Source organism: Rhinoderma darwinii, chromosome 10 (assembly GCF_050947455.1).
Source record: "Rhinoderma darwinii isolate aRhiDar2 chromosome 10, aRhiDar2.hap1, whole genome shotgun sequence".
Taxonomy (NCBI): domain Eukaryota; kingdom Metazoa; phylum Chordata; class Amphibia; order Anura; family Rhinodermatidae; genus Rhinoderma; species Rhinoderma darwinii.
The window spans coordinates 56,268,079-56,291,716 of NC_134696.1; the positions used below are offsets into that span (position 1 = coordinate 56,268,079).

General features: G+C 39.6%; 1 protein-coding gene across 1 annotated transcript in view; it reads right to left on the reverse strand.

Annotated features, from left to right (window-relative positions):
• Positions 1 to 515: 515 nt before the first annotated feature.
• The window catches only part of GRIN2D (glutamate ionotropic receptor NMDA type subunit 2D), a 312,180-nt gene continuing 289,057 nt past the window's right edge, over positions 516 to 23,638 (reverse strand). Inside the window, exons 11-12 of the mRNA XM_075839954.1 lie at positions 14,877 to 15,109; positions 516 to 2,828 (exon numbers count right to left, since the gene is read on the reverse strand). Coding sequence (XP_075696069.1) covers positions 1,335 to 2,828; positions 14,877 to 15,109 — 1,727 coding nt within the window. The 3' untranslated portion in view covers positions 516 to 1,334. The remainder of the gene's footprint in view (positions 2,829 to 14,876; positions 15,110 to 23,638) is intronic.

Below are 23,638 nucleotides of genomic sequence, written 5' to 3' on the forward strand. Positions count from 1 at the left end.
TTGATACATGCAAGCAAAGTAGTTCATGGATATTGTGCAAGAGCTATGCATTGTGCAGGCTCAGTTTATTTTTTATTTTATTTTTATTTTAGTGCAGGGGTGGGAGAATGCAGTATTCCTGCAGCTATACCCACCCTGGGCAATATATTAGATCAGTAAGATAATTTAAGTTAGTGCTACAATCAAGATACAGAGTGTAAGAATTTACCTGAAAAGGCCAATGGCTCATTGCTACAAGAAAAGGCCACTACGTTTTTTCTTGTATGTATTAGAAATTGACATTGGCAGAAACAGAAATGTAACAGGAACTGGAACTTAGACAATAATCTCATGATCATTACCATCTTATGTTAACACAATTTTTTTACAAGATGTCCAAATAAATTGTATGTACTTTAACAACAAAGCAACATAGGGCTATTGAAAAGTTTTTTTTCCATTTTATATATATATATATATATATATATATATATATATATATATATATGTATATATCACAGTTTTGTCTCCAAAAATTAAAGAAAATATCAAAAAAATTCTTACAACTAATATGTATTATTTGATATAGTTTATAATTTACATTAAAAATTCTGTTCTGAAGCTAAGAAGCACATTGCAGCCAAAGGCTTTCATTGGCTGAGTAATAACAGTGGGGAAAAAAAAAGGTTTATCTAGAAATGCTATAGCTAATTCATTATATACGTATACTAATTTTATCTAGTCACAATTAATTATGTATCTATTGCAGTGTGCTTAAAAGAGTTACAAATGTCTAAATAAGCCCTTAACATTTCCTCAAACGTAAAACCAGAAGAGGAGAGTCTAATAAAATTGTGTTTGTTATTTGATTCTTCAATTGGTCTCCACCTCTTATACTTCTACATACCACATCATCTATGTCAATGTCCACATCACATTAAATTAACCTAATTGTTGATGTTATATTGTGACCTTCGACACAACCTCCTTAATATGTTGGTTAAACCTCCCATCCTTTATTACTTTCAAATGCAATGCCTCCCATGACTTGATTGCAAATGGGTCACTCTGCTGGTCCAGCCAGTAGGTAATACGAGTGAGCTTTTCTGAAAACATTAACCAGTTAATGCAAAGCTGCAACAGTATAACTGCGTGACTGGAAAAAAAATCCTTGGTATTTACTTGGTAAAATATGGATATTAAGATTTGTAGTCTAATAATATGGCCCATTTAAGACAAAAGTTTTTCACGACTGTAGCCGAGTTTATAAGTTTTGGTTTCAACTCATGTAGAACATAGGTAAATTTTCCATTACTAAACATTGGTGGCCTTGAAATAAGTTGGTGTTCTACTGGTCATACCTCGGACTCCAAACTAGAGAAATGTGCAGATCCCCTTCTTTTATAAAGGGTTCCACTATGACTTGACCTAGGTTGACATTCTGGTGAGAAGATGGGTCTGTGACATCTCAAATGACATCTGCTTAGGTCCTCCAAACTACGGGAGGTGGGATGTATGGGGGCTAAGTCACAAGAGTGATGATGATGGTGGAGAAAAGAGCAGTGACCTCCACGTAAGTGCTCCCAGTCCAATCTTCTTTCTAGCTTTTCGTCAGAGCAGCTGAAGTATCTTGGCTCCTTATGGCAGTGAGGCTGTAGCATTTCTAAGCTGTTACAATAACAAGAACCATGGCAAGTATTTGGAAGGTACTCCTTGCTTAACTGTCGATATTTTCCTAGCTTATCCACTGACCAATACCTCATGGGTTTGCGAGGTGCAGATGATGTTTGTCGGTCTCTAGATGGGTATGTACAGAAATAGTTTGGTGAGTACCAACAGTTATGACCCATTTCTGACTTTACACATGGAGGCTCTCTCTCACACACGTCAGAATCGGAATCTGAAAGGTCAGCATATTTCTTTTGATTGGTGCCCATAACTAGAGGGTGAGATTGGCTCCTGCACATGTGAGAACGATTAGACTTTTTGTGAAGCAAAGGCTGGGACTCGATGTCCATCTCTTCCCGACGATGGTGGCAATCTCTTCCACAACTTCGCTCATCTTCATATGTAAACCTTGTATGGCCTCCATAGTGTGAACCATCACATACCTCCACACTGGCCTTATTTGGGCGGTTTGTGTTAGCATTTGGACCACCCCCACTATAAACCTCACATTCCATTTCACATGTAGTCTTTGCTTGGTAACTACTTCCCATGTGGTCAAATTTTTTTACTGCTGCTTCAGGCGTACGACTCCCCCGTGCTCCACCACTGGATTTTGGAGTCCGTTCCTTTCCACCTTGGTAGTTTTCATAAAGACCTCTTGAAATTTTTGATTGCCAACCAGGTGGTTCTGGAGTTTCTTTTTCACGCACAATTGCAAAATAAGATGGTGGATTTTCTAAGAAGTGTTCTCTTTGAGTTGGTGGTGACATTTGACAAGGAGATATTTTTTTGTCTTTGCTGTATGCTTGCCCCGATTCTACTAAATGATCTGATAGTCCTTCGGGCTCAATGGGACCATAATATCTGTGAAATCCATCAGAAAATGTGTTCTTATGGGAATGACGTGGAGCAGCCACTTTGCTATTAGGATCATGGACAGTGCGAGTAGGAGTATACATATCTTTATAACAGTTAGGACTCCTGGCATGGCGCCATCTTTCTACTATGCGCCTTTCTCGTGGCAAAAAGTTGGAACATGGTAAAGGAGCAGATGGTGGTGGAGGTGGTGCTATAGAATTTGAAAGGGCTGGTATTCTTTGTGGTGGATAACAGTGATTTAAGGTAGGAAGCTGTTGGTCTATAGCCTTTGGATCTTCACCACTGCAACAGCTGTACATGCCCTGAAGGTAAAATAGAAATACATAGTCATTTATAAGCGTATGAAAATGCAATGTTCAGAACAAGCAAGTGCAGTAGACAGCAGTGAAAATACCCTATAAATAGTTTGCCATCTATTTATTCTTTAATCCATCTTCTTATCTATTATACTGCTAACTGAAAATACACCTTGAATACAACGTATAAAACAATGTGTTTCTCTTGCTAGTTTGTATTCTTCTCCTAATTCATCTAAAGCCATTTGGTGACATAAGCAGAATAAAAATAGCATGAAAGCAGCTTGTGGTATTGACATGATATTGACATGCTTTATAGACGGACGTGCTTTTCTTGCTTTAAATTTAATGTCACATACCTTTTTCTAACGCTGTTCCAATACCTTTAATATTTATGCAGAGTAATACCTACATAAAAAAAGTATTCTCCCATTTTCAGATGTTGGTACACTGAATGCTTTCTGTTCTTGAAATAAAATGTAGTATTACACAAAGGGAACCTGACTAAACACACAGGTATTATTCCAGTTAAGGAACAATAACTGTCAGACTGGTGCTCCTTGAGCCTGCCAGAGGAAATTATTTTAAGGGGCCATCCTCCATCCATTACATATATATGTCCACTTTTAATTGCCGCTTAATATTTGTTGTTATCATCGTACAAGCAGGAAATATCATCAACAATGTCTAATAGATTATTTGTAAATACAGCCATAAAAAATAGATTCTAATGGCACGTGATTGGCTCCAAATGGGTTGTCTTCTGTTGGAGCCCATTATTGTGTTGGAGCATGGCTACCTGGATGATTCTCTGGTACTATAGTGGACTAGTCCAACCCTGGGAACAATATTATTCAGCACTAACATTAGTCCTGTGGAAAAATAACTGCCCCCTTTTAACTTAATGACTAGTTGCATTACTTTTAGCGGCAATAACTGTACTCAAATTCTTTCAAATTACTGTTGAATCCTTAAACTTTGCTGTTATATATTTTGAACCTTAACATAAGACTGAATGTTATACTAAAAACACCCCTGTGAAAAAAACTCCCCCTCCCCTTAGTAAATGGCTACATCACACTTAGCAGAAATAACTGTAGACCCTAAAATTTCTCATGAACACTGTCACACAACCACAGAAAATTCCACAAAAGAATAGAAAATGTTTTGGAAAACATTGGTCTTAAAATATTTATAAAGGCATTTCTAAGGATCTAGGATATTGTTAATTCTTCCAAGGACTATTTGGCCTGGAAAAGTGAAGTGACAACTCAAAACTAGAAGAACAACCAAATAACTGCAGGTCTCCCTAGCTTTAGCTAAAGTTAGTGGAAGATCTACTGCTTCCCAAGAGTAATATTAATGCTCAACTTGTATATTTGCAAACAAAGTTTGTGATGCTGGCATCTGAAGGCTTTCATTCTTACAGCCAGTGGGGTAACTCTAGGGGACTCAGGGGTTGCAGCTGTGACCAGGTCCCATAGAACAGGAAGTCCCCAATTACATCAGGCCCTAGCCCACAATGTCCTTAGGCTGGCCATCATCAGAATCTTGTGTGCAGAAGCACATACAATGTCCTGACACTGACTGGTCATCCGGATTTGTGTGCAGGGCCCTGTAGACAAAAGAAGCCAGAAGCAAGGAGAGGTAAATAAATACCAGTTTTTTTTCTTAATTTTATTTTATTTGATCTGGGGTTTGATTTACCGGTACTTTCTGGGGTCTGACTAATTTAGGGGTCTAGGGTCAGATTTAGGGGTCTGATCTGAGGTCTGATTAATTTTGAGGTCTGGTCTGGGATCTCAAAAAATGTAGGGGTCGTCATAAATTTAGTGGCCTGGTCTGGAGTCTGATTTAACAGGGGTATGGTCTAGGGTTTTAATCAACTTAGAGGTCTGGTGTGGGGTCACATTAATTTAGCGGTCTGGTCTGGGGTCTGAATTAATTTTGGGATCTAAATAAAAATATGGGTCTTGCCTGGGGACTGAATAAATTTAGGGTTCTGGTCTGGGGTCTGAATTTTGGGATGTGGTCTGAGGTCGTAAATTAATTTTGGGGTCTAGTCTGGAGTCTGAATTAATTCTGGTGACTGGTCTGGGGTCTGAATAAATTTTTTAATTTATGGGTTTGTTCTCGTGTCTGAATCATTTTGTTGTCCGCTCTGGAGTCTTAATTAATTTAGTGGTCTGATCTGGGATCTGTTTAATTTAGGGTTCTGGTCTGCGACCTGAATTTATTTTGGGGTATAGTCTGGGGTTTGATGTCTCCCCATCCTGCATCGTGTGTGTGTGCGTGTGTGTGCGTGTGTGTGTGTGTGTGTGTGTGTGTGTGTGTGGTACCATTGTCCTAGTAGTTTCTAAACAATTATCAGGTCATGCTGTTTTTTTTTGCAGAGGTTGCATTTTTTTACTGTGACTCGGATAGGAGAATTGGGATAATGGCCATTCTAAAGTTTGGTATGGGGACCAGCACTTTATAGTTACACCCCTGTATACAGCAATTTTAACAATCTGTGAGTGACATACTGTATATTTTGTCCCAAAATAGGATTGAATTCAGGTCGTTGTTTTTTTAGACAAAATGTACTGTTCTCACACAGAATGTTGATTCACATTATAATTATGTTAATAAATCACAATTTTAATTTCAGCAGTTAGGCCAAATTCCTAGCCTCAGATGTAATTTGAAAAGGATGCCAATTAAGAAAGATAGCAGAGTAGTCACAAAAATGTTAGATTAAATACATTTTAACAAGATTTTAATTACACTGCAGAGAGTTTATGGTGACCTCTCCTCAGCATTGCAGATATCTTGTCCTGGACACATACTAAGGTTTGGGCTACACACCGAATTTTGCCAAGAGACTGCTCCATTAGCAACCATCATATGACAGTGGTAGCGATGAGACATGATTGATATGACCGATCCTTTGTAAAACGGATCATAATGGATCCCGATGAATCCCCTTGACTTACAATGAGCAACAGATTACACCATTTAGGACCATTAAAGAACAACAAAAAACTTAAGGAATACAGCCTAATGCTAGTTTGAAAAGAGCCTAAGTTTTCATCCAAAAAGTTTAGACATTGTGAGGAATAAATTTGACTCTTTGTCCACCAGAGCATAACACCAACCTACGTAATTTAAAATATAAGAGATTAAACCTGCATTCAGCTATTTTTCACTTTAATAGTGTTTTTTTTTTTATGATCTGCTCTCTTTTTATTAAGTATCTTTCCCTCTGCCGTCCACTGTTCTCATAGAGTAATGCTATACTGTACTTCCGTATAGAAAATGGTAAAATTTACATGTTAGAACCAAAACACTGTTTATTCATTGAAATCCTTTTTTTCCTCTAGCAAATTAAAATTCCTTTTATGAGGTTTGAATGAAAGAACTTCAAGAAAATCCATGGATGTAATGAATCTGCTCTGAGACCACAAAAGTATTCACATAGAAGATGTTTCTGAAGAAGAAGCTTTGAATGTCTCAAAGCTCATGTATTACAGAACCTGTGCATGGCTCTATGAAAACTTCATAGGGTATGTAATACACAAGTTTACAAATATTACAGCTCTCTCAATAAATCTGGTCCTGCATGTGCCTTATTAAAAGAGGAAAATATTAAAATGAATAGAATTTAAATTGTATAGTAGCTGCATATTATCCTGAAACAATACTGTAATAAGGTATCTGTAGACTACCGCTCATGGTAGGCTCACAAATACAAACGTCCAGAACAAAAGGCCTCTGCATTGGTATTCAAACTTATATTTTATTATTTTTTGTGTTTTAATATTTATTATGTATTACATAGGAACGATGGAGTTACAGATAGAAACATACATATTTATTCAGCACATTCACTCAATAATATGTTCTTACTTCCATAAACTTACTGAATTTTTTACATCTGAAATGAAATATAATCTGTCACCAGAGTTGTGGTTACAGCGGCACCTAGTATCTTGTATCTAATGTGATGGGCTCTGTCATTATGAGTCTTTAAATAAATGCATTGTACATGTTTTTGTGATCACTTTGTAATTCTTCAACAGACCATTTTGATTATACCTTCTAAACTATATAAAAAAAAAAATATTAAAATTTTAGTTAATACAACCAAAAGCTGATGCTTAAAATCAGAAAACTAAAGGTTAATGCGGCAAGATCATTTCCAGGCCTTATACAACCTGATTATGCAGTGTTTTCTGAATGTATTTGAATTCTCTCTCTTATCTGATCTGTTTTTACGCTCTTCCTAGAATGATCTGTTATGTGTTTCCGTTTGTCCTTGTTTTAGGTCATTAATTTTTGGGAAACAGAAACAAGGCGAGGCAAATTGGGAGGGGGGTAAGATTAAGTGAGATTGAGGCAGTAGATTTTACCAAGAATCACCTAAGAAATCATGGTGAGATAAAAAGACCCATTTTTCATATAGTTGTTGATGTAGCTGGCATATCAATTACATGGGTGCCATTATGATAATAGGGACTACAGAATGAATGCACAATGTCTAGAGCATGATAGGTATGTGATAAATAAATGCAGGGTTCGTGAATGGGGGAATACCTATAAAATTCTATAGAATATAGGAAGTTATTTAAAACCAAATATTGGCAGATACCCGCAGCTGCAAGGTGGATGTTGTTTATTAATATTGATATTTTGCCGTAGGGCCCACCTTTTGCCAATATATCTGTGTTGTAATACTGTATGTTGGGACATTACCAAAAGGAGGGGCCTGCAGTGAATATATGAATATTAATGAGCTGCATCCTCCAATCTTCTGTCCTTCACAGAGTTGCTTCACACGCAGTGTTCTTAGGAAAAACGCAATGTATTTTGTGGCGGTTTTCCTAGCTTTTTTTTGTGGTCAGATGCTAACTTGAAGTCAATAGGAAATTATTAAATGCACAACACCAAGTGAGTTTTTTTAATGGCATTGTTGTTATTTTATAGTTCATTGGCATTTTTAAAAATCGCAGCAAGGCTAACTTTGGTGGGTTTTTTTCCCAGCGTTTAGTGGTGTTTCTTTTCCAAAGACCTTCATAGATTTTTTTTGCCTCTTAAAAAAGATGCAGGTGTCAATGTGTGTGGGGTTATTGTATGGCCGTTTTTTTTTTTTTTTTTTTTATTCAGTATAAATCATTCGTTGCATAGAGGAATCTTTGTGTCAGATGATCTTTGAATCACATGATGTGTAATGTAAAAAAATCCACCAAAAAAAACTGTTTTGTAAAGCACACTTTTTGCAAAAACTGTCACTAAAACAGCCATAAGAGTTTTTTAGATGTGTTTTTTGGGCCAAAACGCGCCACCAATAAAGTGTGTGTGAAGGAAGCCTTATGGTACCTAGGTTATCACCATCAATCCTGCCGGAGTATGCACCTCATTAATATTAAATACAGGATTCTCTTTTTGTTAACATTTCAACCTATCACAGCACAGAGTTAGCAAAAGTTGGGCCCTGTATGACATACAGTGACTTTATGAATATTAATAAGCTGCGTCCTCAGAAAAGCGGGCAAGAAAGTTTTCTGCTACTTTTCAATGTAGTAGAGTGGTAGTGAATAACTGAAGTTACAACCTGGTGTAGTGCAATAGGTGGATTCTCAATCACTTCACATCATCTTAGAATGTACAGCATAGACTACACTGTAATTACATACTCGAGAAAGGCTCACACTGAGCTGAAACGTTGCATGTGGAATTAAACAGGATCACTATTTATTTGGTAGTGCTGCCTCATTCTCTATTTTGTTTGTTACATTGAAGGGTCTTTGGACGGCGACCCAAGAGGCGTGCACCCACCCGGGTGCATTTGTCCAGTGCTGCTGATCTTTGTCTGTAATTGTATACTCGTGTACCAGCCTGTATCCTCCTATACAAACTGACAGCATGCCATCTGACCACAGTTGCCAATCATTGCCTGCAGTGGTGACGTTACTATAAATGGTAATTTGAAGGTAGAAAAAAGAGGGATATAACCACGGCGCTGCTACTCAATAAGGATGCAGGAGTAGATAATAATATTTATTGGTAGGCTACGCGTTTCAATGCCGCACCGGCATCTTCCTCAGGCCACATGAAGATGCCGGTGCGGCATTGAAACGCGTAGCCTACCAATAAATATTATTATCTACTCCTGCATCCTTATTGAGTAGCAGCGCCGTGGTTATATCCCTCTTTTTTCTACCTTCAAATTACCATTATTGTACGGTTACACCTTTGTGTGTCCGTTGGGGATTTCGGCAGCAGCACTTTCACGATCTACATTGACTTTGAAGTGATTGACCTTTTCATTTGTGGTAAGCATCCATTCGTCTTACCCTGACCGTCTGATTGGGCTTACTCACACTATGTGGCGCCGTGTTTGTTTTTTTGTATTTACGTTACTATAAATGACATAGATGCTGTTGGATCTATAGCTAATTTGGTGTTCCCTAATGTTTTCAACAGTGCTCTGATAGACTGTGTCTCCATGATAAGCTCACAGCTTCCAATAAACAGTATGGTGATACACAGGCTACTTAAAATAATTTTTGCACCATTTGAAGAATTGTCAAAATTCCCACTTCCTGGTTTTTTTCCGTCTTAAATTTGCAACATAAATATTTGTGTAATAGTGAATTTCCAACTCCTTCGCACAACTATACAAAGTACTCATAAATTTAGTGATATATGGAATTGACCAGCCACTGGTGACCCAGTGCCCAATTACTTATGACCAACGGACAATTAATTAAATCGAGACTAGTGACCCAATGTCATCGAGGGGTACATTGCCAAGTCTTTGGTGACCCACTATGGAATGTCTTGTTCTTGATAACCAATTAATTTAGTGAGATCTTTGTCATTGTTATCTTAGCATCTGGCATACCTTTTGCCATTGATTTCTTTAGAATTTATTAGAACACAATAGTGGATGCTGCAAAGCTAAGAAACAAACCATGTTGCTTTATTTCCTGTCACAGAACAATATTCATAGTACTGCAGATATAGCCATGGTTTCTGGGACTATAATAACATAACAAAAAGAACTGTACTGCAGAGTAATAATTTTAGATATCTTACATGTTAAAATAAATCACCGAAGTTAATGGGAAGAAGCCTATATTATGCTTTGTGCTACAATAGCTGAAAACACAGGTTTGTCCAATAAAATTGATGTTTATAAACAGACCTCCTTGAAATGTTTATGTATCAAGCAAAGGGGGGGGGGGCGACAATATATATGGTCTGTTTGTAAGGGAAAGCGAACATTAGAACTACCTATGAAAAATAATCTCAACCTGTGTATAAAGCAATGTTAATATATTCATAAGGAGAAACAGAATATAGCGATATACTATTCAGGACAGATGAAAAAAGCCAAGAAGCCTGTGAACTCATCTAACTTTGTTCTGATAAGACTTATTACAGTATATTCATAATCATAAGTAAAGCATTCTACATCACAAAAAGATCTCCACTCAACTTAAAAACTATTTTATATTAGTTTTTTGTTTTTGTTTTTTGCACATCAGCTCTTTTTCTTACACTGTAAGGGCATGACCACACATGGCGGAATTCCTCCGCAACTGTCCGCATCAATGCCGCACCTAATCCGGGTTGCGGATTACGGCTGCGGATCTGCACAAAATGTGCAGAAAATTGATGCGGACTGGCCGCTGCGGACTGCAGGAAAAGTGCTTCCCTTCTCCCTATCAGTGCAGGATAGAGAGAAGGGACAGCACTTTCCCTAGTGAAAGTAAAAGAAATTCATACTTACCGCCCGTTGTCTTGATGACGCGTCCCTCCTTCGGCATCCAGCCCGACCTCCCTGGATGACGCGCCAGTCCATGTGACCGCTGCAGCCTGTGCTTGGCCTGTGATTGGCTGCAGCCGTCACTTCCACTGAAACGTCATCCTGGGAGGCCGGACTGGAGACAGACGCAGGGAGTTCTCGGTAAGTATGAACTTATATGTTTTTTTACAGATACATGTATATTGGGATCGGTAGTCACTGTCCCGGGTGCAGAAACAGTTACTGCCGATCGCTTAACTCTTTCAGCACCCTGGACAGTGACTATTTACTGACGTCTCCTAGCAACGCTCCCGTCATTACGGGAGCCCCATTGACTTCCTCAGTCTGGCTGTAGACCTAGAAATACATAGGTCCAGCCAGAATGAAGAAATGTCATGTTAAAAAACCAATACGCTCCGCACCACACATAACATGTGCATGACAGCTGCGGACTTCATTGCGGAACTTAGAATCTCCATTGAAGTCAATGGAGAAATTCCGCCATGAGTCCGCAACCAGTCCGCCACTGCTCCGCAACAGACAGAGCATGCTGCGGACACCACATTCCGCTCCGCAGCCTATGCTCCGCAGCGGAATTGTACGCATCGTGTAAACGAACACTGCGAAATTAAAGTGAAAGTCAATGGAGAAACGGCTCCGCTGCGGATTAACGCTGCGGAGTGTCCGCAGCGGAATTTAAGTGAAAATCCGCCATGTGTGAACCCGCCCTTAAAATGCCATTTAGGTACATTCAAAAATTTGCTCATCTCCAGTTAATTTTTTATTGGCCTCTCCAAAAGCAGTTTATTTTCAGTTGCTTTCTTCCATAGAGTATAATGCAAATTCTTGTGCGCATGTACAGCTGACTACTAACAACTATTTCCTTCCCTATGCCACCGCGATCTAACAAGTAATGAGAAACATGGAACTCCTGTTCTCGTGATTGATTAGGGTCCACATTTTGATGAAATATTACTTTAAAGGGGTTGTCTGGTTTAGTAAACCATTTTCAAAATCCCTGTTAGGTAATTCTGAGTCAATCCCTGTCCAGGACCCTCATCTATTTTCCAAAGAGTGGCTACAAAGTGTGTCTTAGGGTTACGTATTGCACAGACACCCCATTTATTTCAATCAGAATTGTGAAATGCTTCATATCCGCAGATGTGAAATTCAACATTTGCTTTCCACAGATTACAACTGTTAATTTTCAGGAGAGGGACATCTTGTTATCAGATTATGGTTGAGCAATCTTTCTAACTAAAAGTGATCGTTGAAAGTAGACATCCCCTACAATATCATTGCTCGGATACTGGCCCTTTAACTACGTAGATGTCGTGGTCTATAGCGACCGTGACATCTAAGCCATTAGACAGTGGGAAGCGATATGTCGAATGCTACCAAAGGCCCCAGTCAGGTCTGATATCACACTCTCTCTTGGCAGGGCTTATAAGAGACTGTTAGGCGGAATTCACACGACACGGTTTCCCGGCCGGGTGATGGCCGTTCATAAATCGGCCGTCACCCGGCTGCATTAGGAACAATAGACCTCTAATGGGGCTATTCACACGACCGTTTTTTTGACATGCCGGGAAAACCAGCCGTCAAAAAATGGGACATGTCCTATTTTCGGCCGGGTACCCGGCCGCCCGGCTCCCATGGAAGTCTATGGGGCCGGGTAATACACGGCCATCACCGGAATGTGTCCCGAGTGATGGCCGGGTCTACCGTCGCTCGCACACTCTCTCCTCCTCCTCACAGCGCAGAGTGCATGTGAGGAGGAGGAGTGTATCCCATTCAGAAGAAGCGCTGTATGCTGGAGGTAACACTTTGGGGGTACTGCTGTAGCGAGGTCCCTGCTCTGCTATGTGCAGGGGTACTGAGTGGCAGGGCTGGGGTGTACAGCAGGTGGAAGGGGGCGCTGTGATGGCTCCCTTCCCAAATCTCCCTGGCCCGGCGAATCAGCCTCCTTTCCACCCTGGCGCTTCTTCAGGCGTCGCTACAGCTATAGCAGCCATAGCAGCTGCTAGCGGCGACACCTACCATGGCCGATGGCGCCGCTAGCAGCTGCTGTGGCTGCTACTGCTGTAGCTTCGTCCCTGCTCTATGTGCTAGCCCCACTTTAGCTCCCTGAAGGAGCGGAATCCCCGTGTGTTTGGGGATTCTGCTCCTGGACAGAGCGCTTGATGTCTCTTTCCATATATGGACAGTGACATCAGGGGAAACTCCTGAAGTGGAATCACCGGCCACATGGAGATTCCACTTCAGGAGTTTCCCCTGATGTCCCTATCCAGATATGGACAGAGACATCAAGCGCTCTGTCCATGGGGACATACAAAAGAATGTTGAAAACTAATGAAGTAAAATAATGAACATTATTAGTAATAATAAGGTTGACTGGCAATCATGTGACCTTACTGGGTGTGTTTATAGTGGGTTGACTCAAAAAAACAATTGACAAATGAAATTCATCCGATTAAAAAACGGTCAGGGAAAAAAACGAATGCAAACTGGGTCCAAATCGGCCAGTAAAAACGGCAACACGGCCCGGAACAGAATCGGAATGGATGCAAACCGGATGCAAACCGGCCGGGAAAATCGGCCAAAAATGGCCGATTTTCCCGGCCGACACTCGGACCCTGTCGTGTGAATGAGGCCTTAAAAGTACAATTTACTGCAATTCATAAGTATTGCAGTGTATTGTACCAGTGATCAAACAATTGTATTTTTATGTCCCCTAATGCGACTGAATAAAAAATAAAAAAAAGTTTAACAAAGTTTTGAACAATGTGCAAAGAAATGTATTAAAAGCGAAAAATAAACTTTCCATTTTACCAGTAAAATAACGTAAACAAAAAATAAACATATTTGGTATTGCTGTGTCTGTAAAAGTTTAAACTATTACATTATAATGATATTCATCCCACACAGTAAACACGGTAAAGGAAAAAAGGGTCACCTTGCTTTCCCAAAAAAAATTAATAAAAAGTGATCAAAAAGCAGTTTGTACCCCAAAATGGTACCAATAAAAACTACGGCTTGGCCTACCAAGAACAAGCCCTCACACAGCCCTCGGAAGAAAAATTAAAAAGTTAGGACTCTCAGAATATGGCGACATAAAACGTTTTTTTTTTTAACAAATTGTTTTTATTTTGTAAAAGTAGTAAGTTTGGTATCGGTGTAATCATATTGACCCGCAGAATAAATTTGTAACACAGCACGTTGAATACCGAAAAATCAAAACCCCAAAAACAATGGGGGGATTGCTGTTTTTTCCCATTCTACCCTACAAAATCATGTTTTTAACGTTTTTCAGTACATTATATGGTACATTCAATTTTGCCATTAAAAAAAACAACTTGACGAAAATATAAAAAAGTCATTGCTCTTGGAATTTTTTTTTATCAAAAATGAAAAATAGCCTGGAGCAAACAAGGTTATAAAAATGGCAACTTCATATGCATGTTTATACTTATCTTAAAGACTATTCACATCAGTATTGTCTATGCTTGCTACAACTATATCACCATTCTGGGCTATTTGCTGTAAAAGCAGCACATGACCTGCCCAGCTTCTTCTCTAGTGCACTTCCTTTAAGTTCAGAAAATGATACATTAGAAGGTACAAAAAAAAATCAAATTTTAAATATTTGGGAATGTTTAAAAAGGCTCGAAGGACTGCCGGCCATGTCTAAGAGACACAAACTTTTATGTAAAAATGCACATTAAATGTTGCACCAAATTTCACATCTGCATGTACCAAAGCTGCTTCAAAGAAATAGTGACTTTGCTGTTCATAGTAACCAGGTCAATATTGTATTATACCAGTGCACTATAGAAAATAAATTCTGAACTCTCATTGGTTACTATGGAACAATTTTGATACGTAATGTCAAATTTGCATCGATAATCTACAATGCTTGCAAAATTTGTCAAAAAGGGTTTTGTATACTGAAAATCTATATATGTGACCAATAAATACCATTCCTCTGTTAGTATTAAAAATACACTAAAATGCCATAACATCAAACAATGCTAAAATTTGAGAATGCTCAAGTCCGCTTTCATTCATTCTAAGAACAACAAGAAAGCTCTTTCAGCTGTAATACACAATAAGATCAATGTTCTCATCTGTCAAGGAATAATTAAAATACAGTAGGAAGTTATTGTCCTTTAACCAGAACATATAAAACTGACACAATAAGTTTCCATTGAAGCTACAAATTAAGCGGATTAATGCAGAAAGATAATTGATGAGATATTTACCCTGCTAAATGCCATTAAAAAGTCAAGCCTCCCGGAATGCCTCATGCAGTGACGCAACTTCCAGTAAATAAGATGCTCCCATGCAAACACCAGCAGACTCAATCCCATTGCAACTAGAAGCATGTAGAAGACCCCTGCCATGTTGTCAATGTCCAGTTTGCTGCTCATTACTTCAATCTTGTCGTTGTGACAAATTCCTGATAGCCACAGTCTTTCCAGCATCTCAATCTCATCTGTAGAGAAAAATAAGATAGCAGCACAAGATATAACAATATGGATCATATGTGACATTAGATGTGTGAATTTGCATCAATTAGAAGCAGTAGAGTCAATTTCAGAGATAAATGGCCCCAGGAATACAGGATATGCAATGACAATACTTTGTATGGACTCAAGATGTTGTTTTCAACCTCTTCTTTTATGACAGCTTAATAATAAAGTATGAAGCCATAGATATCTCAGGAAAAAAATAGTGGACTATTCATTTTGTAGATAAGTTTATAAAATCAGAAAAATAAATAAAATGGCAATAGAAATTGAGGTTGCGTCATATGTATATGTATTGTATCAAGGGACAGAACAAAAGAGGGTCAATATTGTCTGCATTGGTCATTCCACAAAGGAATAAAAACAGGATATACTGAGTAATTGGGCAATTGAGTAGTGTCCATAAGCCCAATAACTGAGGAAGCCCACAGTTCCCCTTCTACCCAATGCAGAAGATGGAGTCCAACATTGGATCTTAACATGATGCTGCTCCACTCCTTTGACCCAGGCCAGTTCACACGAGCCAGATGTACTAAAAGCATGTCACCCGGTTGTGACTGTAATTTTAAAATGTAACATTCCTGCATATATACCAGCCATGAATTTGTTATTAAACTGTTTCTTAAAGGGATAGTTCCATGAACAATATTGTATATAATTAAATTCAACCCTAAAATAAGGAAATTTTTTATATTAACATTTATATTAAAAAAATGCTTACATCACCAGATACTTCAGAAATAATATTCGCACAGTGCCACCTACTGTTTAATAGCCTTTACTGTGTCCACCTCAGTACATTTTCAGAAGGGGACATGCATGCTTAATTTAGCTTCTCTCTCTGCTCCACTGGGTATGCGGAGGGTTCCCTGATGTCATAGCACAATCTGATAACCAGTCCATGTTCCATGTGTCACATCATTGTTGATCACTGATTAACTAACTGAATAAGTGATTTGGTGAGAATTTATCAGATGGCTGTAATATGGTTGCAGTTTGTGGTCCGTATTACTCCCACAAAACACCCAGAACCAGTGGCGTAACTACCGCTATAGCAGCCGTAGCGGCTGCTACGGGGCCCGCGGCATGAGGGGCCCATGTTGCCCGCCGGCACGGGCCCCCACCATGGCCGGAGGCTCCGCTAGCTGCTGCTATGGCTGCTACAGCGCGACGCCACTGAACACTACGGCAGAGCAGGGAGGTATCTCCCCGCTTTGCCATTAAAGGGGTTGTTCCTACAAAATACATGTATCCCCTATCCACAGTATAGGGGATACATGTGTGATCGCTGGCAGCAATAAGGAGAACAGGGGACCGAAAGTCCCCTGAAGTTCTCCATCACAAACCTCGGACTTTCGGGGTCTGTGTCGGCAGCTCCGTAGAAATGAATGGAGCGCCGGTCGCGCTTGTGCGCATGCGTGACCAGCGCTCCTTTCCTTTTTATTGAGCTGTGCAGACTCCGGAAGTCAGAGGTTTGTTATGGAGAACTTCGGGGGACTTTCAGTCCCCCGTTCTCCTTATCAGTGCCAGCGATCACACATGTATCCCCTATCCTGTGGATAGGGGATACATGTCTTTTGTAGGACACACTATAGGTCGGATTTTTTGGGGGGGTTGGGGCTGCATGGAGTTACCTACAGGGGGGGCTGTATAGCGTTACCTACAGGGGGGGCTGTATAGTGTTACCTACAGGGGGGGCTGTATGGCATTACCTACAGGGGGGCTGTATGGCGTTACCTACAGGGGGGTCTGTATGGCGTTACCTACAGGGGGGCTGTATGGCGTTACCTACAGGGGGGGGCTGTATGGTGTTACCTACAGGGGGGATGTATGGCGTTCTCTACAGGGGTGGCTGTATGGCGTTATCTACAGGGGGGTCTGTATGGCGTTATCTACAGGGAGGCTGTATGGCATTATCTACAGGGGGGCTGTATGGCACTATTTACAAAGGGGTCTGTATGGCGTTATCTACAGGGGGCTGTATGGCGTTATCTACAGGGGGGCTGTATGGCGTTATCTACAGGGGGAGGGCTGTATGGCGTTATCTACAGAGGGGTCTGTATGGCGTTATCTACAGGGGTCTGTATGGTGTTATCTACAGGGGGGGCTGTATGGTGTTATCTACAGGGGGGCTGTATGGCGTTATCTACAGGGAGGCTGTATGGCGTTATCTACAGAGGGGGCTGTATGGCATTATCTACAGAGGGGTCTGTATGACGTTATCTACAGGGGTCTGTATGGTGTTATCTACAGGGGGGCTGTATGGCGTTATCTACAGGGGGGCTGTATGGCATTATCTACAAGGGGGCTGTATGGCGCTATTTACAAAGGGGTCTGTATGGCGTTATCTACAGGGGGCTGTATGGCATTATCTACAGAGGGGGCTGTATGGCGTTATCTACAGAGGGGTCTGTATGGCGTTATCTACAGGGGGCTGTATGGAGTTATCTACAGGGGGGCTGTATGGCATTATCTACAGGGGGAGGGCTGTATGGCGTTATCTACAGGGTGGGCTGTATGGCGTTATCTACAGGGGGGGCTGTATGGCGTTATCTACAGAGGGGTCTGTATGGCGTTATCTACAGGGGGGTCTGTATGGCGTTATCTACAGGCGGGCTGTATGGCGTTATCTACAGAGGGGGCTGTATGGCATTATCTATAGAGGGGTCTGTATGGCGTTATCTACAGGGGTCTGTATGGGGTTATCTACAGGGGGGCTGTATGGCATTATCTACAGGGGGGCTGTATGGCGCTATTTACAAAGGGGTCTGTATGGCGTTATCTACAGGGGGGCTATATGGCGTTATCTACAGAGGGGGCTGTATGGCGTTATCTACAAAGGGGTCTGTATGGCGTTATCTACAGGGGGCTGTATGGCGTTATCTACAGGGGGGCTGTATGGTACTATTTACAAAGGGGTCTGTATGGCATTATCTACATGGTGGGCTGTATGGCGTTATCTACAGAGGGGGCTGTATGGCGTTATCTACAGGGGGGCTGTATGGCGTTATCTACAGGGGGGGCTGTATGATGTTATCTACAGAGGGGGCTGTATGGCGTTATCTACAGGTGGGGCTGTAAAAAAGGCACTATCTACAAGGGGGGGTTGTGTGACACCCAGGGGAGGGGGGCCCAGTCAAAAGTTTGCTATGGGGCCCAGTCTTTCCTAGTTACGCCCCTGCCCAGAACTTGCACCATTCTAATAAACCAAGCATATATCACTATTGCCCTAGTGCTATGGTCAATCTATGAGACCTAAAATGAAGCCATATTACTGCCATCTGAAATAAGACCATCTCTCAGCTTTAGAGGAACATAGTGAAATGTTGGGAGATTGATGAATAGTTTTCTAAAATATCTAATATTGCAAACTGAGCCAAATTTGTCAAAATGCCGCACAAGCCATGATAAATTTGGCAAAACTTCCTAGACATGCTACGCAATTTTCCTTATGCGACTGCATGGAAAAAAAAATTACATATCCATTTTGCACCAAACACATAGTAACAACCCTTTTTCTAAACATTTTTCAGAACTTTTGCCTAAGCTATAAAAAGTGTCTATAACTAATAATAAATTTTGTTGTGCACCCTGTACTCCACTCTTGTGGTGAAATTCCCACCAGAATTATGGTAGATTTTGCTTAGTAACGCTGTATATATACATATATATGTTAATACTAAGGGTGGTGTTATGTTGACATGTTCTATGCAAGTTTTCAATTAGTAATTGCCTCTAAATATAAACAAGGCCATTTTTGAAAAGTCAATAATGCTTGAGAAAAAAGTATGGTATGGAAAGTCTTGGTTTTTGCCTCAAAACCACATCCCTTCCAGGCAATAATTAGCCTTACTGTTGCTATATCATAGTTACAATTTATTTATGCAAATTAACTGTCTTTCAGATTCGATAATATAAAAAATATTTTTTAATTAGCATAAAAGCCTGAATCTATATTAAACACATGAAACATTTTCAATTGGTTGCAATAACAATTATTTGATGCAGAGCCAAAAACTAAACTACATTAACCAAGCCTATTAAATCTTAATGAAAATTTCAAGTTTAAATTTTGATTCAAATTTTTTTATTGGACTTCTGGGCTGATTTTTTTACCTCCATCTTGACAATTTTGTTTACCCTGGGTCCTGAAATGCAGGAATATTATGGCTTGGGGAATTCACAGAACCATCAGTGGCTGAAATATGTTGGTGTCATAAACTACCCAGGCATATAAATAATAACTCTGTAATGCATGTCACTTAATAGAACCATCAGAAGCTGGCATGTACAAATATGCCTTCTGCCTGCAATAAACAGGAGGTTCATGATGACAACTCACTGCGACTGCGATTGGTGCCATGAGCTGTGGGATAGACTACTTAATGTCCTCTATTTTCTTATTGCTTGACTTTAGGAACACAGCCAGGTCCTCTTGTGGACCAAAGGTCTTGCAAAATAACATGTTCAAGCCAAAAGTTCAAGGTCCAGCGTAGAGCAAAATAATCTGAAGCTGACAATGCAGAGGATCACTTGTTGCTCTGGTTTAATATGTTGTTTTTTGTTTCTTTCGCAAAATAGTCTATTTTTTTTGTGAAATAATAAAACCATCATGGCATGCACTTTATGCTGGTATCTGGTAGTGAATTTACTTTGAAGCTAGGTCCTAAAATGAATTCCTTGGGTGAGCACAAAACTCAGCTTCCGACACTGTATAGGAATACTGAGCTAAATGTATTTATCGTCTACATAAAAGTGATGTTTTTATACACCGTTCTATACCCTACTGTTCTCCTCATCTACTCTGCACTTTGACATCACCGGATGCAGGTTTGGGTGGATTCTTCAAATTGGTTTTATCTCTGTAGTTCTACATGTTGATTCATTGATCCTTCTTTAAGAACTAGAGGGCCAACACAGTCCCATAGAGTGTATATTTTGACAATATTGCTATTGTATTTTTATTTTTTTATATATTTTTTTTTATATCATTTTAATGATGAATTGAACTTTAGTCTAGAGCAGTGGTTGTCATCTCAACATATTGTAGGGGTATAAATGCAGCCCTTGACTCACCACATTCAGCCAGAACAGGTGACATGTATGACTTTCTTACACAGCTCATATTTTCGCCTTATATTTATTTAGCTGAAAACAGGTTTGGAAACTATGGCCATGTTCTTTCTACTTTTCCAACATTGAAAAAGTTTTTTTCTTCTTTTCTTTTTATCTTGACAGCAAAGTCAAGAACTCTTGTGAAATTATTTATTTGTCAGGAATCAACCAGTACTAAGCCAAGTAAATATTAAGACAGTGAATAAAGAAAGCAGTACTGTGCCAAGCTTCACTGTCCGTATCTATCATGCAAGGTACCAATTAAACATCTGAACTAATTTTGTTAATTGTTGTTTTTCTAATACAATTTCAATTATTCTATTTCAATGGTCATCATGTCCTTTACCCTGTATTCTAAATGTATGTAATTTAAAGATGTGTTAAAATAAATATTGTGTATCACTGGTACAGTCCAATCCAATGTTGTTTATTACATCTTTAGGGAGCCAACAACTGACTCTTACGATTAATCATTGCATTAAAAAACATGAGAAAGCTCTCAGACTACATAAAAACAGAAGATGCAGTAAGAAAATACAGGCTTTTTGTGTTTCTCTGAGGAAAAAGTTACCACCGCTAGTCTGCCACATATAACTACTAAGTAAGAGAATATGTCCCGCACCATTACAAAGACAGATCTGAGGACAGATGTATGAAGTTTTCTCTCACCAACTTTGCCTTTGCTTTCTATGGTAACCTTGAGACTTGATAAAATTAAGTATCAGTAATAATTGATATACAATGTAGACAATGCTAAAAAAAAAGTATCAAGATGCATTCATTTAATATGGCATGTAATAATCCAATGTTTTTGTCAGTACAGAACTGCATTCCCATGCATTCATTTAATACGGAATGTAATAATCCAGTGCATTCATTTAATACGACATGTAATAATCCGGTGCTTTTTTCCAGTAAGGAACTGCAATATAATGTGGAATTTCACAAAACTAGAAGGAGATGACAGAGCAAAGAGAACCAATTAGCTAGTCCCCCTTATTAAAAGACAACATTACATGGGTATCCCAGCCAACAGTATTATTTACCTATCCACTGGCGATTGGTGATGGTCCCTGGGATCACATCCCCACCAATCTAGCATTTATCACCTATCCAGTGGAAAGTACTAGGTAGAAAATGCTGTAGGCAGGAATACCGCTTTAAGGTAGCAGATTTTGGACCATTAAATTTTGTTGATGCCACATTAATGGGATTTTACTGCACACACCCATATGTGTGTATATTTATCCATATATATATACCATGTTTCTAGACCACCACTGTTCTAGAATATATATACACTAGTCCTTCTCAATGAATTAGAATATCATCAAAAAGTTAATTTATTTCAGTAATTCAATTCAAAAAGTGGAACTCATATATTATATAGATTCATTACACACAGAGTGATCTATTTCCAGCATTTTTTTCTTTAAAGGGAATGTGTTGCCAGAAAAACATGTTTTTTTAAAAAAAATTAAACATTTAGTGTGTGGGTGATTAAACATTGTTCAAATTTTTTTTATATTTTTGCACGAGTCCATGTAATATTATAAATTATTTCTAATTTATAATACTACCCATTTTTGGTCACTAGATGGAGCTGTTCCCAAAATTGCAGCATTGCAACATTGGGTTAAAAGCCCTCGCTCTAGTGAGCTCTCAGCATCCCCCCCTCCTTTATCCTGGCTAGTGCCGGGATAAACGAGGGGTTTGAACGATGTAACCTCCTACACTGTGTGTCGCCATTTTTTGAGCTAACCCACAGTGTAGTAGGTTTACATACAGTAGTAAACACACACAAACACGAACATACATTGAAATCTCTTACCTGCTCCTGCCGCCGCGGCTCCCTCCGGCCCGTCCGCTCCGTTTGCTGCCGCTGGTGCAAGTGCACAAATCCGGAAGCCGCGACCGGAAGTAGTAATATTACTGTCCGGCCGCGACTTCCGGTCCACAGGAAAATGGCGCCGGACGGCGCCAATTTCGAATAGGACTGTGTGGGAGTGGCGCATGCGCAGTTCCCACAAAGACGCCGTACACTGCAGTCAATGGGACGGGAGCCGTTCGCAGTCCCTATGGGACTGTGGCTGCCGTATTCCATGTCTGTATGTGTCGTTAATTGACACACACAGAAATGGAACAAAAAATGGCAGCCCCCATAGGGAAGAAAAAGTGTAAAAATAAGAAAAAGTAAAACACAAACACACAAATGAATATAAACGTTTTTAATAAAGCACTAACATCTTTAACATATAAAAAAATAATTTGTGATGACACTGTTCCTTTAATGTTGATGATTATGGCTAACAGTTAATGAAAACCCAAAATTGAGTGTCTAAGAAAATTAGAATATTAAATAAGCCCAATTCCAAAAATGATTTGTAATACCGAAATGTTAGCCTACTGAAAAGAATGTACAGAATATGCACTCAATACTTGGTCTGGGCTCCTTTTGCATGAATTACTGCATCAATGCGGCGTGGCATGGAGGCGATCAGCCTGGGGCACTGCTGAGCTGTTATGGAAGCCCAGGTTGCTTTGCTAGCGGCCTTCAGTTAGTCTGCATTGTTGGGCCTGGTGTCTCTCATCTTCCTCTTGACAAATCTCATAGATTCTCTATGGGGTTTAGGTCATTCGAGTTTGCTGGCCAATCAAGCACACTGATACTGTGGTTATTAAACCAGGTATTGGTACTTTTGGCAGTGTGGGCAGGTGCCAAGTCCTTAAAGCTCCATAAAGCTTTTCAGCAGAGGGAAGCATGAAGTGCTCTAAAATTTCCTGACAGACGGCTGCATTGACTGTAGACTTGATATACTGTACAGACTTTTCAGTAGGCCTACATTTCGGTATTAAAAATCATTTTTGAAATTGGGCTTATATAATATTCTAATTTTCTGAGACACTAAATTTAGGGTTTTCATTAACTGTTCACCATAATGATCAACATTAAAAAGAAATGCTGGAAAGAGATCGCTCTGTGTGTAATGAATCTATATAATATATGAGTTTCACTTTTTGAATTGAATAACTGAAATAAATAAATTTTTGATGATATTCTAATTAATTGAGAAGGACTATTACATGTTTGTATATATTTATATGGCATATAGCAACAGCAATCTTTCCGTAATCGGGAGAAGATGCTTTACAAATGTTCTTTATTCCTTGTAAATATTAAAAATGTCTATGTTATTTCAGTTTCACAGACTAACTCCAATAAATATAGCAAAATACCTGTGGGGTCAAAGTGCTAACTATACCCCTAGATAAATTCCTTGAGGGGTCTAGTTTCCAAAATGGGGTCACTTTTGGGGAGTTTCCACAGTTTTGGCACCACAAGACCTCTTAAAACCCGACATGGTGCCTAAAATATCATC